At 34.5% G+C, this 20,428-nt stretch overlaps 1 protein-coding gene across 3 annotated transcripts in view; it reads right to left on the bottom strand.

Annotated features, from left to right (window-relative positions):
• The window catches only part of UBR3 (ubiquitin protein ligase E3 component n-recognin 3), a 146,768-nt gene that overhangs the window by 49,377 nt on the left and 76,963 nt on the right, over positions 1-20,428 (bottom strand). For 2 of the 3 annotated variants that reach the window (XM_037523504.1, XM_037523506.2), the window contains exons 23-28: positions 19,885-20,345; positions 19,432-19,520; positions 11,648-11,797; positions 10,885-11,018; positions 6,476-6,586; positions 1,097-1,309 (exon numbers count right to left, since the gene is read on the bottom strand). In XM_037523504.1, the coding sequence (XP_037379401.1) occupies positions 1,097-1,309; positions 6,476-6,586; positions 10,885-11,018; positions 11,648-11,797; positions 19,432-19,520; positions 19,885-20,345 (1,158 nt within the window). The remainder of the gene's footprint in view (positions 1-1,096; positions 1,310-6,475; positions 6,587-10,884; positions 11,019-11,647; positions 11,798-19,431; positions 19,521-19,884; positions 20,346-20,428) is intronic. The other variant, XM_037523505.1, reaches the window with a different exon arrangement.

The following is a 20,428-nucleotide window of genomic DNA, read 5'->3' as shown; positions in this document are numbered from 1 at the left end:
AACTAAAGTTGAAAAGTCAAAACAGAATTACACTAGTTATCCATATATTTAGTGCAAAAAGATAAATCAGATAAATAAATATTTTCTCCAATTTTAAGGAACCTTTTATCCTAATTCTATGTTATGACTGGTAACATTATAATTCAACCATTAATAAACCACACAAACTATATTCTAAACAAATGAGTGGTTGTCATATTTTAGAATCATTTCCATGTTTATTAAAAACTTGACATTGATTTAAATTTATTTTTCAAAGATTAATACTGACATTCCTTACTTTAAGCATATTTTAAACACATAGGATTTACAAAAGGAAAAAATGAGATTTCAAAGTTAGTCTTCAAATGAGAAGAACTGCCAGGAGATGAAATCTTTTTGGGTAGGTTTAAACTATGAATTTTTCAAGTCAAATATTTACAGTTTTCATAAATTTACTATGTCAACCAGGCATAGCTCTCTCTTCTCCCAGGGACCATATTATAAATCTATAATTAAAAGTGAGATATTTAAGAATTTAAATCAAATAAATCTTACTAGATGGGTTCACTTACAACAAATCACTCATTAAAACTGACTTACTGTGAACAGTTTAATCACTTCTATAGTATTTTCTCTATTACACAACATGCATACACATATGCACAAGTGCATAAAAATAAGATTCCGCACAAAATGTGTATGTCAATATATCATCTTAGTCCTAATAATTATAAATAATTTATCTAATAATAATAGGTATATTTTTACATGATTAGATTATGCTTTACACTGTAAGATATATTTGTTTGTTTGTTTGTTTGGCTTTGTTTTAATTATTTCAATATTCTAAAAGAGTCTAACCATACCTAAGTTTGTAAAATTTCATGATCTGAAAGACACATATTAAAATTGTAACAATTTAGATAAGGGAAAGTATAGCTTTAGGTAATAATTTGTTCTATTGCTCTCATTTTTTAACTTTAATAAACACAAACAGAAGAAAACCTCTAAAATAAATTTCTACTAAATGTATTAAAGGTCCAAGTAGTTTAGAACAGAACAAAAATCAAAGTTGAAAAGCAGAACTAAGTTAATCAAGATATTTCTGCCTTACACTGATGCTTACTGGGAAAGCTCCCGGTCGTCCCTGCAGCTCCTTTACTTCCTTTATGAGATCTTGTATGCTTTTGTTACTAGGACGTTGCCAAGGATTATTTTCCACATTGCTTCCAGGATAACAAGGAAGAACACTGTTAGCAAACTGCCTACAGAGAGGACATGTGAATTCTCCTTTGTCCACTGAGAAGCCCTGAAGAACTTGGTCATTCTAAAAGATGAAATAAGCAGAGATGTATGATGAACAACTTTACAGAAAACAAAATTTACACCACCACATTTTATAATAAACAAACCACTGAAGAAATGATTGCTCCAATAAATGTCATTAAAACTTAACCAAAATCTCACATAACTGGTTTATCAAATCACTTCTTGCATCATGACAACCAAGCGACACTTGCCATTGCCAATGAACTTTTTAAATATCTTACTCTTCTCTCAGCATGACTCAAATAATGATGCAATCAATCTGAAATGTGGATTTTGCATAAAGAATAACTCAAAAAGACCAAATTAAAGTGCCAAATTACCTCAAGCCCCTGTTTTCATAATCTGGGTAGGACCTCAAAGTGTCCATGTTCTTTGAAGTACAATAAATAGCTTTTGCAAGTAAATTAAGTCTAAAAAATGTGTTGTGTCTTCTAAGGTATCTACCCACTGGACACAGCCAATTGGACTGAATGCAGTGGGTTTGCTGAGTGTTCAGAACATATTGTGATAGGAGGGGAATTGATTTAGCATCCTTTCCTTCAGATGTTTCTGATAGGAAGATGAAGGAAAAGCAAGATTTTGAAACAAAGACATTAATGCACACATACCAAGGAGGAAAATCTTGCTCCCAGGAGACTGTGATACATGTTAGCTAACTAGACCACCGAAGGAGGAATCTGGGTTGCTACACTTTTTCCTTTCTTTTGCCTGCATCTATTTTGGTCTTTCAGGTCATTATTGTTGTGAGTCCTAACCTGAACATGATGCTTTTTCCCCAGCAGTCTCAGTTATTGTACCACTAACTTAATGCTTAGTCTCAAAGTAAGTTTTTTTTTTTTGTTTTGTTTTGTTGGTTTTTTTTTGTGGGACCCTCGCCGGTGGCCGGGGATCGAACTGGTGCTGCAGAGGCTGTGGGAAGCCTCGCAACCCAGCGCTCAACCACTGCGCCGCCACCAGGGGAGGCCCTCAAAGTAAGTTTTTAATCCATTGATATATGTGTACGAATGCACAATATGACCATTAGTATTAGCAAGATAAAACTGTGAGGAAAAAAAGCATACAAAGAGAAAGTAATAAATTTACATGCCTGCATTACAAAGGCAGTTTACAATAATGCCGGGATAAAGTTAAGTTTCCCCAGTCTTATTTTAGGGCTGATTTCACTGGATCTTAGACTTAAATACTTTGACAAAAAAGAAATGAATTCCATTGTTTTTATTTTTGACATTTTTCAAGTCCTTAAAAATTTAATGCCATGCCTCTCAAATTCAATTTTACAAACATTTCCTAAGCTCCTATTAAGCATCAGATACTGTGCCAGATGATGATATAAAGTGTTACCATGAATCTTCATTTAAGGTACTAGCACTGCAACAGCAAATAAATGATATAACATTGTGATAAATACAACAGAGAAAGCTTCCTAAATAAGATAGCCTTGTGAGCTAAGTTTTAAAGATACATAATAAGAGTATACTAGAAGGGTGGGGAAAGAGTCCTGGTCACAGAAGGACATTCTGCGATAAGGTTCCTTATAGCCTTAATTTTAAAGAATGCTAAGTCCTCCTCTTTGCCTTGACTAAAACTGGGGTTCTGTGGGGAAGCCCCCTCAATTAGGCACTGCTCATTCTCCCACATCCTTCGCATTTCATTCTTCCCATCCCCTGTGGTGGTTCAAGATCATTCCTCTTGCGTTCTCCTGTCTAGTGATAGTCACCAATTCCCCTCCTTTTGACTGTTATCCACCATACTCAGTCCCTGAAGGGTTTAGTATCTAGATTAGCTTTCTTCTTCATTCCAAGTCCTGCCACCTCCCTACATAACCATAGTGTATACAGACAACCAGTCCTGTATCTTGGCCCACAGCCTCTTGACATCATCAGCTCCAACTGCTTTAACCGCTACTCTACTCAAGTATCTGTTAGCCACAATCATACCTTTGCCTTGTAAGGACCCCAAACTGACATACCTAAAAATATTAAAATGTCTTACATTCCAAATGTCAAATCCTATCTCCTTTACTCCTGTCTGTGTCTCCCAGTTTTTCAGGTACTTCCTGTCCTGCCTTACATCACGATCTACCAAGAGAAAAAATTTTAAGTCAATATTTCTCATTCCCCTTACTATACCTTTCCATCATACATACCTAAATAAAAACTCAATTCAAAACTAACCCACTATGACTTCTCCAATTCTGTACTCAAAGTGAGTGCTGTTAAGGAAAAACAAAAACAAAAACTGAAACTGCTACAAATGTTTGCTGCAAACTGTTTTCAACTTCAACTAACCACAGAATATTGCCTTGTAGTCTTTCTCCAACATCTTAAGATGCACTCTTACTCTACCTCAAAGTGGTTTTCCTAAACCACCTCCTGTCTTGTCAAGTTATGACACCTGCCAGTCTTACCCCCTTTACTGTAGGAGCATAAAACTACACTATCTCAGAAGAAATCATGGCAAGTCCTTCAGCTTCCTGCCTTCTCCCATCCCAAATATCTGACTAATAAACCCTATCAGGCATTCCACCTACTTTCCTCTTTCTATCCCTTTCTATCCCTGTTGTCTATCTTTTAACTAGTCTTCCAAACCATACCACTATGTCTCCCAAATCATACCAGTATGATCTACCTAAGGTGAAACTCTTCTTCCCAATCATAATCCTTCAACGATCACCATCATCACTCACCTTGCTTCATTCTTCCCCTTTAGGCTCAACATGCACTCTCTTACCAGGTCCGGAAGACTCTTCTACACATATTTCAAATCTCTAACCTCTTTTCCCTTTCTATTGCCACAATTAACTACAAACTGCCACCATCTCTTACCTCCAAAATGATACAAGCACATTCTTTTTCTCCTGCAATCTAAACTATTTCCACAATGCCCTTTCTGAAAATGTAAGATCTTTGCTTTAATGGATCTCTGTAAGCAATCTGTATATAGTCCAAATTCCTTACATGGACTGTAATGACCTTTACAACATGACTCAATACCTCTCCATCTTCTCTCCCATCACTCAAGCACTTCATTGCATCTGATGCTCTGGCACTTGGCAGAATGTAACGATAAGACACTATGTATACCTTGAAGCACTTAGCACATATACTGCAACCTTTTGTTTATTTTTCTCTCTCAAACATGCATAGCAAACTTCTTGAGAGAAATAACTGTCTTATTCAGTATTTTATCTCCAAAGTGGGTGTTGGAACACTACAGGCACTAAATAAATATTTGTTGAGTAAGCAACTGAATACAGAGATATGAAAAATGTATAATTGGCTTAAGGTACTAATACTTAATTTATTTTTATTTTTTTTAAAGATTTATTTATTTATTTATACAAGCACTGGGTACAGTCAGAAGCGCGGGAGGGTGAGAGAATTCACCAGAGCCAGAGCGGGGTACAGAGCAGGCAGAAGGACCGAAGTATACTGCTGAGGGGAGCAGCGGGCAGCAGGGGAGGTCTGCGCGCCATGTGGGACCCTCCTCCGGTGGCCGGGGAGCAGCCAGGGATCGAACCGGCACTGCAGAGGCTGCGGGCAGCTTCGCAACCCAGCGCTCAACCGCTGCGCCACTGGGGAGGCCCCACTAATACTTAATTTATTAATGCTGAATTGACAGAAGATAAAGCTACTGTCAAGATTTATTTATTTATACAAGCACTGGGTACAGTCAGAAGCGTGGGAGGGTGAGAGAATTCACCAGAACCAGAGCAGGGAACAGAACAGGCAAACTAACGAAATACACTGCTGAGGAGAGCAGTAGACGTGGCAGGAGAGGTCTGTTGCGCCATGTGGGACCCTCGACGGTGGCTGGGGATCGAACCGGCGCTGCAGAGGCTGTGGGCAGTTTCGCAGCCCAGCGCTCAACCGCTGCACCACCAGGGGAGGCCCCAGATTTAGATTTTAGAAAGGTCAATGTAGTGGATAAATTAGATTTTCGGTAAGGAAATTGATAAGAAAGTGTGGCAAAAGTCAAGATGAAAGAGGAGAGTATAGACAAAAAAAGTAGACTTGAGAATAATGAAGCAGAATATAATCAAATGAAACAGAATCAAGAGAATTTGGTAATTGAATGTAAGAGGTAACGAAGAGAAAGGAAAATGAAAAATTCAATGCTTCTGGGTTAGAAATCTATGAATAGAGTAGACTATGCTTTTAAGAAATTGAACTGAGATAAAGACTAACAACAGGAGACGACAAGGTCAAGAGAAAGAATTCTTCATGGCTTATTTTTTTATGAACTGTGAAAAGAAAGGACAGAAGAGGCAGAAAAATGAAAGCTATATCACAAAAAGAGGTTATTTACTGATAGATCAAGTTTCCTAAGATGATAGGGAGAAAGGAATACAGACAGAATACAGACAGAAAAATTACTGATGAACATAAAAAGTTGTTCCATTCCAGAGAGCAGAAAAGAAAGGATTGGTTGGGATACAGAGCCATTTATCAGGGAATAGAAACAGAAAGTAATAAGTTATGGTAGTATGTGACAAAGAGCTGCTGTTTTCTTGGTGACATAGGAAGAGACAGAGTCTTGGGATGGGAAGACAAAGGTTTAGAATAGCTGCTGAGAAGACTAGGAGAGGAAACTGAACACACAGAGGTAAATTAATTAATAAGAATTATCTATAGTACAAGATTCTAATCTAAACCATTACTATAAGAAACAATAAATTTATGGAGGTTATCAATCACTTAGTGATTTTTCTAGCAGGGCTAGTTGCCTGGATCTAAAATCAAAGGATATTGATTAAATGAGATATTAGGAACAGAATGGGGATAGTACAAGAAACTGAGGTTGGGAAAGAGTTAATGCACTAAGAAAAATGCAAGGTAGTAAAAGAACTAGAAATTTTGATATCAGAAGCATAACATATGAATGAAAGTAAGAATAGGAAAACTTTAAGAGTAATCATATAAAAAAGATATTAAAGTTTAATGTTTTAGATATACAGTAGGAAAGTCTAAAATTACAGCCATGGAAGTCAACTGCTAAAAGAAAGAAAGAAAATGAAATCCCTAAAGCTGAAGAAGTCAAGGAACTATTAGGTTGTATAGTTCAAATGGCAATCAAGTCACCCAAGATGAATTAGGATGAATGTGTTATTAAAATCAATACTTGGAAACATACATACACTTTAAAAATATTTCAGTCAACTTACCCGTAATGATTCCATGTAAGATTTATGACAATCTATATGTAATGTGTGGCCACAAGTTTGTACATAAACACCACCTTCCCAGCCAATTGATACTGCCAAGAGACAAGAACTCTTAAAAAAAAAAGGCAAAATACAATTAACTTTAAAGAAGTATAAACATATATAAGAACATAAACACATAAACCTCTACATAATTCCATATTATTATACTAACACAGAACTTACATTTTTGTGATATAAAGTTAACCAAACAGCCTTACAACAGTATCTTTAGGCTATAACACCTTTAAGTTTTAGCTTCCAAATATTTATGCTTCAAAAATGAAAGAGAATAATTATGAATTTAATCATTCTCCAGTCCATAAAATATATACTCGCAATAATATACCACAGCCAGGGTAAACTATACTGCTGTTGATTATTTTGTCTGTTCTGACTGGTACTTAAACTCTGTTATATCTGATATTAACAAATTCCCTTCTTAAAGTGGCTCCTTTCCTCTGGCTTCTAAAATACTACTCTCTTGTTTTTCCTCCAGTCTCTTTAACCATTTCATTTAGGCCCACTTTTAAGACTCTTTTGTCTTCATCTGTCCCTGCAATGTTTACATGTCTAACGTTCTATTCTTAATGTTACTTTCTCTGCTCATTAAAACTAGACTCCCTAAGTGATTTACTCAGTAATATCCTCCAAGTCTGGATGTGTCAGATGCAAATACTCAGCTACCAACCAGAAATCACCAATTTGGTATCACTCAGATATCACATAAAACCACTCAGATATCACATAAAATCAATGTGTCAAAACTCATCCTTTTCTTTCTTTTCCTTCTTTCTTTCCTTCTTTTTTCTTTTCCTCTTGGTTAAAAAATTTCATAACTTATTAGTTACCAAATAAGAAAGCTAAAAGTTACTCTACATCATGCCCTTTCCTTCATACTATTCTATCTTCTAAATAACTCATGATTTTGGCTTCTCTTCTCACTATAACATTTAAATCAACTATCATTTGTTTTACGAGAGAAGGTTCTGAACTAAAGTTTCTTAACTGGTCTCCTTGATTCCAATCTCCTCTCTCCATAATTCATCCTCCACACATTTCTGAAATACAAATTTGGTCATAAGAATAAGCCCTAAAAGTGCATTAACACTAAGCCCTATACCTTAAGAGTTTAACAAAATTTAAAATAAAGAAGGGGTCAACATTATGTAAGCAAACTACATACCCTTCTGAAATTCTTTTTAAAGTTAATTGCTTTAATCAGCTCTTTCTCGTACAGTTTAAATTTCTCTGCTAATTTATCCCCTGCAACCTATACAGGGGCTTACACTTTTCCTGCTGGAATAACTTTCCTTTGGCCTCTAGTAAGCAGCATTTGGGTCTATACTTGAGCTACCCTCTAACGTGTATAGTAAACAGATGACCAAGCTAGAGCAATATAAGGCATGAGTTAATTTAGTGAATGGCAGCATATAATGAAAGATTTGAGAGTCATTAAAACTGAGTTAACCTTTACATGTTATTTTTATGTTGGAAAGAAATTTATACATTTTTAAGATGACCAGATTATCATCAAATCAATAGTAACCACACTTTATGAGTATAGAAAGTTGAAAATACTACACTGTGCAAGATGCCTTCCCAGTCAATTTAAAGTTGTGCAGTACACAAATCAAATTCTCACAGGGGGCAAGCTAGTTTCTACTGTTACAAATCAGAAAACCAATGGGATGCCTGCTCATCTCTTTTATGTTTTGGAGATGCTTGAAGTAGAAGCAGATTTTGGTGTTAGATCATTTTAGAATGGTTGGTAGTCAGTAGACAAACTGCTTTCTTTGGCAACATATTACAAAAAAATGTTATTAATCTTTCTTCTAATAAAAGCAGTTCGCTTTTAAAACTGAAAATATTAACTCATGTGTCTATGTAACTTTTAGATGTTTTATTTTATTTTTTTTCCACAATATTTTATTTTATTTTATTTATTTTTTTAATAATAAATTTTATTTTTATATTCCCCATACAATTGCAGCCCCCCAAGCAGATAATACTAACATATGAGGCCGGTATTTTAGGACAGCTTCAATGATATGCCCATTGCTTTGCTAAGCACTTAACAGTGAATCTTCACAACCTCTATTTTCATTAAAACTTCAGTGATGTTATCCCTCTTTACAAAAAAGAATTGAAAAGTTTACCAAGATCACTCAGTTACAAGTGCTAGAGCCTGAGTTCAAACTCAAGTTCAATGTGACTCTAAGGCTCAGATTGTTTTATCTTTTATATAATACTTTGTTTCAATAGGAAACGCACTGTCTTAAACTACTAAAATTCTAAATGTCAATATTGTAAAAGGCATGTATTCGATGTGAAGAGAGGAAAATCTCAAATTTAATTCCATATTTAGTTTCAGTCATACTACCCACTGATGGTAACTCTTCTACTCTATACAATTTAGTATAAAATTTTACTCTATGCTAAGGTATTTCAGTAAGAAATCCAGTAAACACCTACCACACACATACTATGCACTATCTCCTGAAGGGACTATAAAACAAATATAAGAAATGGTCCTAGACTTCCAAAAGCATATCATCCAAGGGACACACACCCACACACACACACACACACACACACACGCAGAAATCAAATCTCAGTCACTAACAGAAACAGATTCAGTCTAAGTCAGATTTCAATTCAGTTTCTTACCAAAAAAAAATGTTTTTCTAGAAATGAGTAATTATTCTGGGTGCAAGAAAAAGATACCTTACTTTTTCTCTCCTTTATTAGATTTTCTCTCCCCTCAAAATTATTAAACTATTAGGCTACAATTTAATTTGAAAGTCTCTGAAAATATATGGAAACATGATCCTCATTAAACTAACCAAAACCCTCATATGGCCAACCTAAGCACGCCTAAAAAAGGGCTAATTTGAATATTAAGCACACCACTTTACAATTATACTGACCTTTATTATGTGTAAAGTGATCTAAAGAAATTTCTAAACTGGTACATTCAGGCATGAAAGACCAGATCCTGCATAAAAGAGCCTTATTTTACAGATAGGGGAATTGAGTCTTAGGGTATGTATATGGCCAAGTTCACATAGCTAAGAAATGGCAGAATCAGGGACAAATCCCAGTTTTTCTTTTCTCTCTCTCTTCTACATGACATATCCCTAGCCAAAGCCATCATCAACTCCAGAACCCAAGAGAAACTTTCTCCTAGGTCCAGACCACTGAACCACACTCCAATCTGATTTACTGTTACTCAGTTATTGTTTAATTAAATATTCTGTCTTCCACATATTCTACTAGTTTCCTCCATTTCAACCAGTGAATATGGGCAAGAAAAAATTACAATTGGAAATCTATCAAAATAATTACTCTATATAGCTAACTTTAAATAATGCTTTAAATTTTAAGTATTTAAAATTATGATCATATATCTACTTTATTCAAGATACAGGAGATCCAAAAATACAAGTAAAAGGAAACCCTACTTGATAATCCACTCAGGAAACACTAAAATTGGCATAGAAATTTTACAAATAAAGCTGTTCCTAGTAAATAAAGTTAATCTTCCAAGATTTATGACACCTGAATGCCAGAGGCCCTAGACAGAAAAAGAACGGGGTGGAGGATTTACCAAATTCAAAAGTAACTACAGAATCCCTGAATGAGGGACCTCCCTCGTGGTTCAGGGGTATCACTCCCATAGCCTGAGTTCGATCCCTGGCCAGGGAGCAACCCACATGGCGCAGCAGACCTCTCCTGCCTCACCTGCTGCTCCCCTCAGCAGTGTATTTCAGTAGATCTACCTGTGCTGCTCCCCATTCTGTCTCTGGTGAATCCTCCCACCTCCTACACCCCAGTTCTTGTATGCATTAATAAATATTAATCTTTTTTAAAAAAAAAATCCCTGAATGAAATCTACCCCTACTTTTCATTTTTAAAACATTATAATGAGGCAGTTCTTCTGCCCGCCTGTGACTACGCAGTTGCCTTTTTTTCTTCTTTTCCTAATAAACGTGTTCTTTCAGAATGTCAAAAAAAATCACAATGAGATTGTATTATATATTTTTAAATAAAAGAAAGTAAAAATCTTCATGAAAATATTTATGAGTTAGTATTTATCATTAATTGACTGTATGTACCTCACAATAAAAAACATTTAAAATAAAAGTATCAAAAAAATAAAATGAAAGTATCATATTTATAACCTGAAATTTTTATTTATTAACAAATTTCCATTTCTTTATTATCTACATGTTAACTTTTTCTAATAAGCTTCCACATTCTAAATTAGAATGACATTTGGCAGGAAAAAAACATGTAAAATAAAACTCCAGAGAGAAATAACCATCAATTTGCAGGTAAAAGCATTATTTGGTAAACAGGGTACTTACATCCTTAAAGTAACGTTGTAATAATGAAAGTCTCACATCATGAACTGCTGCACATGTATCCCAAGGGTAAATCTGCTCCTCTTCAGTGATAGGCAACTTTTTTGGTTCAATGTTGTCACGGCACTGCCCCAAAACTACATTAGGAACAGAAATAAGAGCTCAAAATTAAACAACACATAGACCTGATTGGCCCAAAAAAAGCTGAATTATTTACCACACACTACACTCATTTTACCACTATTAGAATATTTTTAAAGTCCTAAAAAAGGATAATATTGTAATTTTCTTCTACAGAGTATATAAATCTTCAAAGATGCTATCTTTTTTTAAATAACAGAGTATGAATCAATCCATCTGGATGATGGATTGATGGATGATGCATGGTTTCCAAAATATGCCCACTGAATCAAACCTAAAAACTGTGATTCTCAAGATCAATAAACTTCATTTTCTAAATATACTATTTCTCACTAAAAGGAAACAGAAATCTTTGGAGAAATCTGTTGGGGAAAGTGCAAAAAATGATGTAACACAAAAAGAGATCTCACTGTTATGGACTTCTTTCAACATTCATGTCCAGGAAAGTGAGGTAAAATCAGAGTAAGAAATATTTGCTATTGCTACGCAAATCTAAATGGTTCTTTGCTATATTAGATCTACTGTTCCTTCTAGACAAGAAAAAACTTTCATTTAATACATATATTAATCTATTTTTATCATTTTGGCTCTAAAATGTTCCCCTGAAAAATCACTTTGATTTTACCTGAGGATGCTTGTAACAGTACAACCAATCCCGTAGGTCGGTCTTCAGAAGAAGGGCCACTCTGTCCACAAATAACACAATCGTATACTGCTTCAGAAACTTGAGGTTCCGCTGTGGCGATCTCCATAGGAATATCATTCTCAGGTGAATCTGATGGAAAAAGTTACACCTTCATTCTTAAGGGAAAAAAACCTCTGTTCAGTGGGAAAAAAATCAAATTCAAATAATTCTGCCATCTATACCAATAAAGTTATATGGTAGAATAAAACTACAAGAAAAATTAATTTGCTAAAATAAAATGCTTATTCAGAAAAAATTAGGCAAATGCAAATAGCTGTTATGAAAAATTTTTAATATTATATGGTTAGACTTTTGAATATATATAAAACTGACACCAAAAATCACAGGGGGCAAAGATATTTGCATCAAAAATACAACTATAAAATATTATAATTTAAGGAAACGAGAAGGTTGTTTCAATTTTCGTTGAGACATCTCGGTAGGGAATAATGACAAGGCAGTTATTGGAAAGAAATGGCAGTACTTCCTAAGAGATTAAGGTGGGACAAATTATTTCTCCTTTATGATCAATTCTAGTTACTATAGCAATTAATATCAATATATATTGGTTTATTAGGGAAATCATTTTGTATGTAATCATATAAATAGAGCACAACTACTTAGAAAATAATAATCTTGCTCACCATATAATGTCATTAACAGCAGAAAATAAAATATTGAGTCAATAATGGTATTATCCATAACAGCAATGAGCAGAGGTGATTGGAAAGACCAAGGAAATAGAAGTAACTTGTAATAAGTTTTTTTGCCCTTTTAATTGAGGTGACATTGGTTTACAATATTGTACATGATTTAGGAGAAAAGGTTCACACCTCTTCATATCTGTGTCACCACACCACACCCACCACCTTGTTAGCTTAAGTAGAGGTATACTGATTTTATTTCTCAAAGAGCGAAATTTTTTTTTAATTTTAATTTTTTTATTCCCCAAACAATTGCAACCCCTTTATTTTGACCCCAATCCCTCCCCCCCACCCCCCGCCCCTCATAAAGTGTCTCTGGTTCATAGTTGTTTGTTGATTATGATTTTCACTTTCTTATAGATATTCATTTTCCTGGTCCCTTATTTAAGTTTTCTAGATTCCTGCTATGAGTGAGACCATCCGGTATTTTTCTTTTTCTTTCTGGCTTATTTTGCTGAGCATGATCCCTTCCAGCGCCATCCATGTTGCTGCAAATTGCATGTGTTTATCTTTTTTGAATGCTGAATAAAATTCCATGGTGTATATGTACCATATCTTCTTGATCCAGTCATCTATTTTTGGGCATTTGGGTTGATTCCAAAGCTTAGCTATTGTAAACAGTGCTGCTATAAACATAGGGGTGCAGGTGCAAAGAGCGAAATTTTAGTTCCATTAATCTTTAGTTATGATCTTTTTGGTGTCTATTTCATTTATTCCCACTCTTATTTTGATTATTTTGTTCCTTCTACTAAATATTAGATCTTGTTTGTTTCTCTTTTTCAAGTTGTGTTAGGTGCAATATTAAGTTATTGGGATTTCCTACTTCTTAACATGGGTCTTACTGTAATTATCTTCCCTCTTAAAAGTGCATTTGTTTGGGCCTCCCCGGTGGCGCAGCGGTTGAGCGCTGGGTTGCGAAGCTGCCCGCGGCCTCGGAGGCGCCGGTTCGACCGGACCGGAGGAGGGTCCCACATGGCGCACAGACCTCCCCTGAGCAGTGTACAATCCTCTCACCCTCCCGCGCTTCTGACTGTACCCCGTGCTTGTATAAATAAATAAATTAAACCAAAAAAAAAAAAAAAAGTGCATTTGTTGCATACCATACATTCTGATAACTTGTACCTCTTTTTGAGATTTTTTCATTTTTGCCTTGATTTCCTCTTTAATCAAATAGCTATTAGTAAGAACTATGTAATTTAGTCTCCATGTATTTCTAGTTTTTTGGACAGAAATGTTCAATATAGTATTTTTACTGACTACTCACTTATGTCCCAACATACGATATATTCTTGAAAAATGTTCCACATGTCCTTGAAAAATATGTTTATGCCGTGGTTTTGGGGTGGGGTGTTCTGCAGATATCTGTTCAGTCTATTTGACCTATCTCCTCAATTAAGGCTGTTGTTTCTGAATTTATTCTGTCGTGTTGATTTGTAACTGGAATATTAAAATCTGTTAATGTTATTGCACCATCAGTATATCTCTTCAGTTATATTAATAATTATTTTATATATCTTGGTGCTCCATAATTTGGTGCTTATGGATTTATAAATGTTATTTCCTCTTGCTGTGGTAGGCCCTTAATTATAATGTACTACCATCTTTCTTATCTTTTTAATTGGAAATCAATTTTACCTAATCAAATATAGCTATTCCTGATTCTTTTTTATTGTCATTTGCTTGTAGGATTGTCTTCCAGTCCTTAAACCTAAGTCCATGCTTCTCTTTGATGGTATGATTAGTTTCCTATAAACAGTGGAAGTTGAACATTGTTTTGCAATCTACTCAGCCACTCTATATCTTTGATTGAGTGAATTCAAGCTATTTACATTTAAAGGTCATTATTGAGACATAAATGCTTGACATTTTGCTATTTTAAAATTTTTTAGTGTGTCTTTCTCTTTTTTGACATCTTCCTTGTATGATTTATTTAGTTCCATTTTCATTATGTCTTATTTCTACTGAATTTGTTTGAAGGCTCTGTTGAGATTAATATATGATGGACTCTTTTTGTGGCCCATTGAATGGTTTGATCTTGAACTCATCCTGACAGACCACATTTTGTATAATGTGGTTTTGGGATGGGGTGTTCTGTAGATATCTGTTCAGTCTATTTGACTTAGCTCCTCACTTAAAGCTATTGTTTCTGAATTTATTCTGTCCATGTTGTATAATGTGTCAGTTACCTCTATATTTGTTTTTGATATTGCTTTATAATGCCCCTTTTATAATGCTATAACATGCCTTCCCATGATCATGTGGTGTTGATATAGTCTTTTAATTTTTGCTTTTCAGTGAAGTTCCTTACCCTTCTTTCTGTCTTGAGTTATAATCCTGGAAGATAAAGTATTCTAGACTGAAAGTGTTTTCCTTTAATACTTTAAATGTCTCTGGCCATTTGTTCTTAACTGCAAGGTTTTCACTGAAAAGTTCATGGATGGTCTAAGAGGAGTTCCCTTATAAGTTACTCTTCTTTCTCTTAAGGTTTTTAATATTCTGTCTTTGTCATTGTCTTTCAACATTTAATTATAATGTGGCTTGGAGTGTGTCGGTGTAGTTACTTTGTTTGAAACTCTTTGGGCCTCTTGAATCTGAATGTCTGGTCTATTTCCCAGGAATTTCTGACATGTTTAAAATGTGGAAGCTGGGGCCTCCCTGGTGGCACAAGAGGTTAAGCACAGCACTATGAAGTAATCCACAGCCTCTGCAGCACAAGTTCGATCCTCAGCTGGTCAGGGAGCAACCCACATGGCACAGCAGACCTCTCCTGACTCACACATTGCTCCCCTCAGCAGTGTACTTCAATCAGTCTCTGCCTGTTCTGTTCCCCACTCTGTCTCTGGTGAATCGTCTAGCTGCCCCCCACCCCGCACCTCTGGCCTGTGCCCTAGCTCTTGTATGCATAAATAAATAAATCTTTTAAAAAAAATTTGCCTTTCTTCAAGAAACCAAAAAGATCATGGGTTCTTTTTATTAATTGAAGTAAAGTTGACATAAAATATTATATTAGCTTTGGGTGTAAGTTTATTTCTTAAAAGAACAAGGAAATCAGAGCTTCTATAATTATAGAGTGAGTCAAAATATATTTGGTAATTTATAATTGATTTTATTTTTACTCCATTGGCCAATTTTAAAATTTTATTTAAGATTTTAAAAGTATCTGCAGCCAATAAAATGCCTCCCTGGTGGCTAAGGTGATTGAGCGCAGCACTGTGAAGCTGTCTACAGCTTCTGCAGCACGGTTCAATCCTGCTGGCTGGGACAAAACCCACATGGCACAGCAGACCTCTCCTGTCTCGACTGCTGCTCCCCTCAGCAGTGTATTTCGTCAGTCTGCCTGTTCTGTTCCCCGCTCTGTCTCTGGTGAATCCTGTCACCCTCCCACGCATCTGGCCTGTACCCCAGTTCTTGTATGTATAAATAAACAAACAAATAAATAAATAAATAACGAAAAGCATCACCATTTGTGAATATTATAATTCTACTTCAGGGTTTTAAATTTACATAAAATTTCTTATTCTAATAAGGGTTAGAATTGCTTAGTCTACTTCTACTAATATTAATCTTTAATTACAAAATAGCTTTTGCCATTACTTTGAACATTTATACTTATATACTTATTGAATTAATTTAAACTAAAATAAATATTTGTAAAACAACCAAAAGGTTCATTGGTACATGTTTTGCTTTTGTGTTTATGGAGTTTTGTGGATGAAATAAGGAAAGAATGAACAAATGACATAGGGTGATATATTTAGTGTTCTCAAAATCATGTGAATATATTTTTGTCTGAAAACATTAGGCCTTCTCTAGGAAAGTCAACTGCAAAACAAGCATAGAAGGGTAAAGCTGGTCTGCAGCCCAATGGCAGGTATTGCATAAATTGCAATAAATTGATAAAATGTTGCATAAATTAATAAAATGTTGTGTTTTATTCCATTTTTAAGAACACACAATCTAATGTAGTTCATTTTTAATGACAACTTAGTAATACTTCCTAGGAACATATAAGGTGAGTCACTATTCATAAACTAAGTATACTACTAGAATTTACTTTTTTTCTAGGAAGTCTCACTGCTCTGTGGTAATTGCAACAATGATAAAACTTCCACTGCACGATATTGTTAATTTTGTTAAGGATGTGAAGTACTGTCATCATCATTGGCCACCATCTTTATTGTGTCTTTCTTGTCTCTTATTGTGTCTTTCCTCATTTCTTCATATTTGGTGCTAAGAGGATATCCTTATTTTCTTTTTTTAAATAATCTCATTTTAAAATAATTTTAGATTTGCAGAAACATTTTGAAGCTACTACAAAGAGTTCTGACATACATCACTCCCATTTTCTCCTTACATTTTTTATGAGCCAATATTGGTATGTCATTGATCAATTTTTATTGACACAAATTTGGTATATTAAAGTCCATATTTTCCTCAGATATCTTTAGTTTTTACCTAATATCCTTCTGTTCCGGATCCCATTAGTGTATCACTTTACATTTAATAGTCATGTTTCCTTAGGCTCCTGATGGCTGTGACAGCTTCTCAGATGTTCTTTGTTCTTGATGATCTTGGAAATTTTTTAAGGAACACTATGGTGATTTATGCAACACTCCTCATTATTAGTTTGAGGTTTAAGATTTTAGGCAGGAAGACCACTGAAATATAGTCCCAATCTCATCATATTGTTTCAAGGGTCCATAATGTCAACAAGACATATATTGACACTGACCTTGGTCACCTGATTATAGTAGTGTCTGACAAGTCTTTACTGCAAAAAGTATTCATTTATACCATTCTAAATTGTCCTTTTTTGGAAGGAAGTCACTAAGCACAGCCTACATTTAAAGAGTGGGAATTATATTCTATACATAAACTATTTATATTATTTGGAATGTTTCTACATGGGAAATGTCTAGTACCTCTCATTCATTTATTCAAATCATTTATGTAAGTATGACCTCATGAGTATTTATTTTATACTTAGGGTTATAATTCAATACTACTTTGTTTTGGGTTTTTCGTTTGTTTGTTTTTAGATGAAACTGTTTGAGCTTGGTCACTGACAGCACTCTCAGTTGGCTCCTGTGTTCCTATGACATGCAGGGGACACACACACATACACACACACACACTCTCTCTCTCTGTTTTGGTTTTTTTTTTTTAGTACTTCCTAACTTTCTGGCACTATGAGATACTCCCAGCTCAGCTTGCATATTCCTTGCCTGGAATCAAACATGTTTTCAAGGAGGGGTTTTATTTATTTATTTTTTTTTTTTGAGAACTGTATAAGAAACTAGTATGTGAACAACTGGGTATGCATGTTTCAACTGGAATATCATTACTTCTAAGCCCTCTTGGCTGATACAGGAAAGAACTATATGTCTGTATACTAACTCCTGTATATGCACATACCTATAAATATACATATGTAAATAATATCTGTGTCAGTATTAATCTAAACATGAGCTTTTGCTGGTATCTCCAACTCATATCCATACCACATGGATCACTCCTGCCTTTTATCCTTAATTGTTCAATCTCAATATACATATACAATGGTTTCAGAATTCATAACCCATACTGCCAATGATTATCAACTAGAGTGCAGTGCTTATGTATAACCCCTTTTACCTTCAGTCCTAAAGGCCTCACTAATTTCCAAAATTATTTATCACATTATCTCCCAATTCTTTCAGTGAGGTTGTTTTATATAGGAAATAATATGTTAGATTATTTTGTCACATTCTACATTCCATCATGGAATCCTAATTTCCTAAATGATTTTTAAAACTTGCATACATCAAGATTCACTCTTTCTGAAGTTTTATGGATTTTAACAAATATAATATATTATGCATCAAACTTTACAATATCAATGTACGTTTAAGATTTGTTAATGCCTTTTCCTAACTTGTTAGTTTGTCCCATTTTATGGTTGGATAGCATTCTGCTATATTCATGTACCACAATTTTTCTATCCATTCATCTACTCAAAGGTACTTGGCTACTTCCAGTTTTGAACAAGTGTGAATACATGAAACATTAGATATTGTGTGGATGTACAGTTTTATATCCTTGGGCAAATACCTACAAGTATAATGGCTGGATCATACGATAAGAACAAGTTTGGATTTTTAGAAAAATGTCAAACTGTCTTTCAAAGTAGCTATAACATTTTGCATTCCTTCCAGTAATGAGTGGTAGGAATTCTTTTTTGTTCTTCATAATCGATTGGTAGACTCAAATTTTTGGATGTCAGCCATTTCAGATTTTGGATTTTGGCTATGTAGCTTTATCTCACTGTTGTTTTAATTTGCATTTCCCTAATGGCAATGATACTGAGCATCCTTTCATATACATATCTGCTACTTCTGTCTCTTCCTTCATAGGGTATTTGTGCAGATCTTTTGTTCATTTTTAATTGTGTTTTCTTATTGTTGAAATCTTTGTGTATTATGGATAGAAGTCTTTATAAGTTATGTGTTTTCAAATATTTCCTCCTACTCTAGATAGCTTACCTTTTCAATCTCTTTACAGTGTTTTTCTCAGAGCAGAAGTATTATGTTTTTTTATATATACATTTAACATACTGTGAAAATTCTTCCAAAATTTCAGATCAGAGAAAAACTTTTTAAATTTGCACTATTTATATACCTTGCAACATTCTTCAACATAAATAATTACTGGACTTTCATGTATTGCATCACTTTATAATGTTCAATATAAAGTTTATGCTTCAACTAATTTATTTTTACCTTCTTCAATTTTTTTAATTTTTATTAGTGATGTAATGGAACTCAAGATCATTTGTCCAATTAAGTGGGCAATATCCAAAAAAATGAAGTAAGTTAGCTTTCCAGAGCATGGAAATTTTCTATATCATGATAGAGATGGTGTTACATGATATAATACATGTATCAAAACTCACACTTTAGATTTATGCAAAGATTGAATTATGTTATCTTTAAAGTAGTGACTGAAATTATGGGAGTTCTAAACTAATAAATTTTAACTTACCAACATCCATTGCAGTTTCCATGAAGCTCTTCTGTCGTGAGGCAAACTCTGCAAGCAATTTCTGCTGCCTCTCTCTAGCCTTTTGTCGCCTATATTAAAAAAGAAAAGTGGTAAGTACGAAACATGCCTAAGACTTATTTAGCAGAGGAATTATTAGATCCCCACAGTAATAACAGAAGTAGCAATTTTTCCAAAAGGGTCTACAATTTTAGGGTGGTAATTTAACATTGAGATCAGAAATTCTTGTCTTCTTACCTTCCCAATAACTCAAGCATCCCACACAAATAAGCACTATGTTTTATTCCATGTCTCTTACAAACTAATCAGTTATGATTATACTGAATAGGCGCTAAATACCAAGTGACGGGCCTTAAGTGGCAAAAAAAAAGGTGGGGAAATTATCAAACCATCAACTCTATCATATATATTTAAACATTACCAAAAAAAAATTACCTCTCTTCTTTGTCCAATGTTTTCTTCTCTGCTGCAGTGATTTTTTTGGGTGGCACCGGAGGGGTCACTTTTCTACATATCTCTTCAATGATACGTTTGTTCATTCTGCTTTGCAGTGCAGCTTTTAGTAAAATTCTTTCTACTGCAGTTATACCATCTCCATGACTGTATTTAGGAGTTTCTGGTTGGATTAAAATTTCTATGTCATCAAGCCAAGGAGGATAGTAAGAGTTCTGTTTTCCTGAGAGTTTGTGGTGAAGCTTAATTAGCAAAGACAGGATGCTTTCTTTAATTTCCAAGATGGCTGTCGTTAACTGTGGAGCTGAACCGGGAGCAGACCATTTACTTGAAGATTTAGGACGAACCACCTGATTTGCTTCACTGCTACTGCGATTGATGATCTCCTGAAACTTCTTTCTACGTTCTGCTACTAAGCTGAAAACTTGAGCTGTACCAGAATTCTACCATTAAAAAAGGGAAAGAAAGAAAAATCAAGAGAAGTTATACAGTATTAAACATATTAGTAATAAACTTTTCAAATGGA

Source organism: Talpa occidentalis, unplaced genomic scaffold, assembly GCF_014898055.3.
Source record: "Talpa occidentalis isolate TD23 unplaced genomic scaffold, MPIMG_talOcc4v2.1 talOcc4.3, whole genome shotgun sequence".
Lineage (NCBI taxonomy): Eukaryota > Metazoa > Chordata > Mammalia > Eulipotyphla > Talpidae > Talpa > Talpa occidentalis.
The sequence above is the reverse complement of the archived record's forward strand: the minus strand, read 5'-3'. Positions and strand labels throughout refer to the sequence as shown.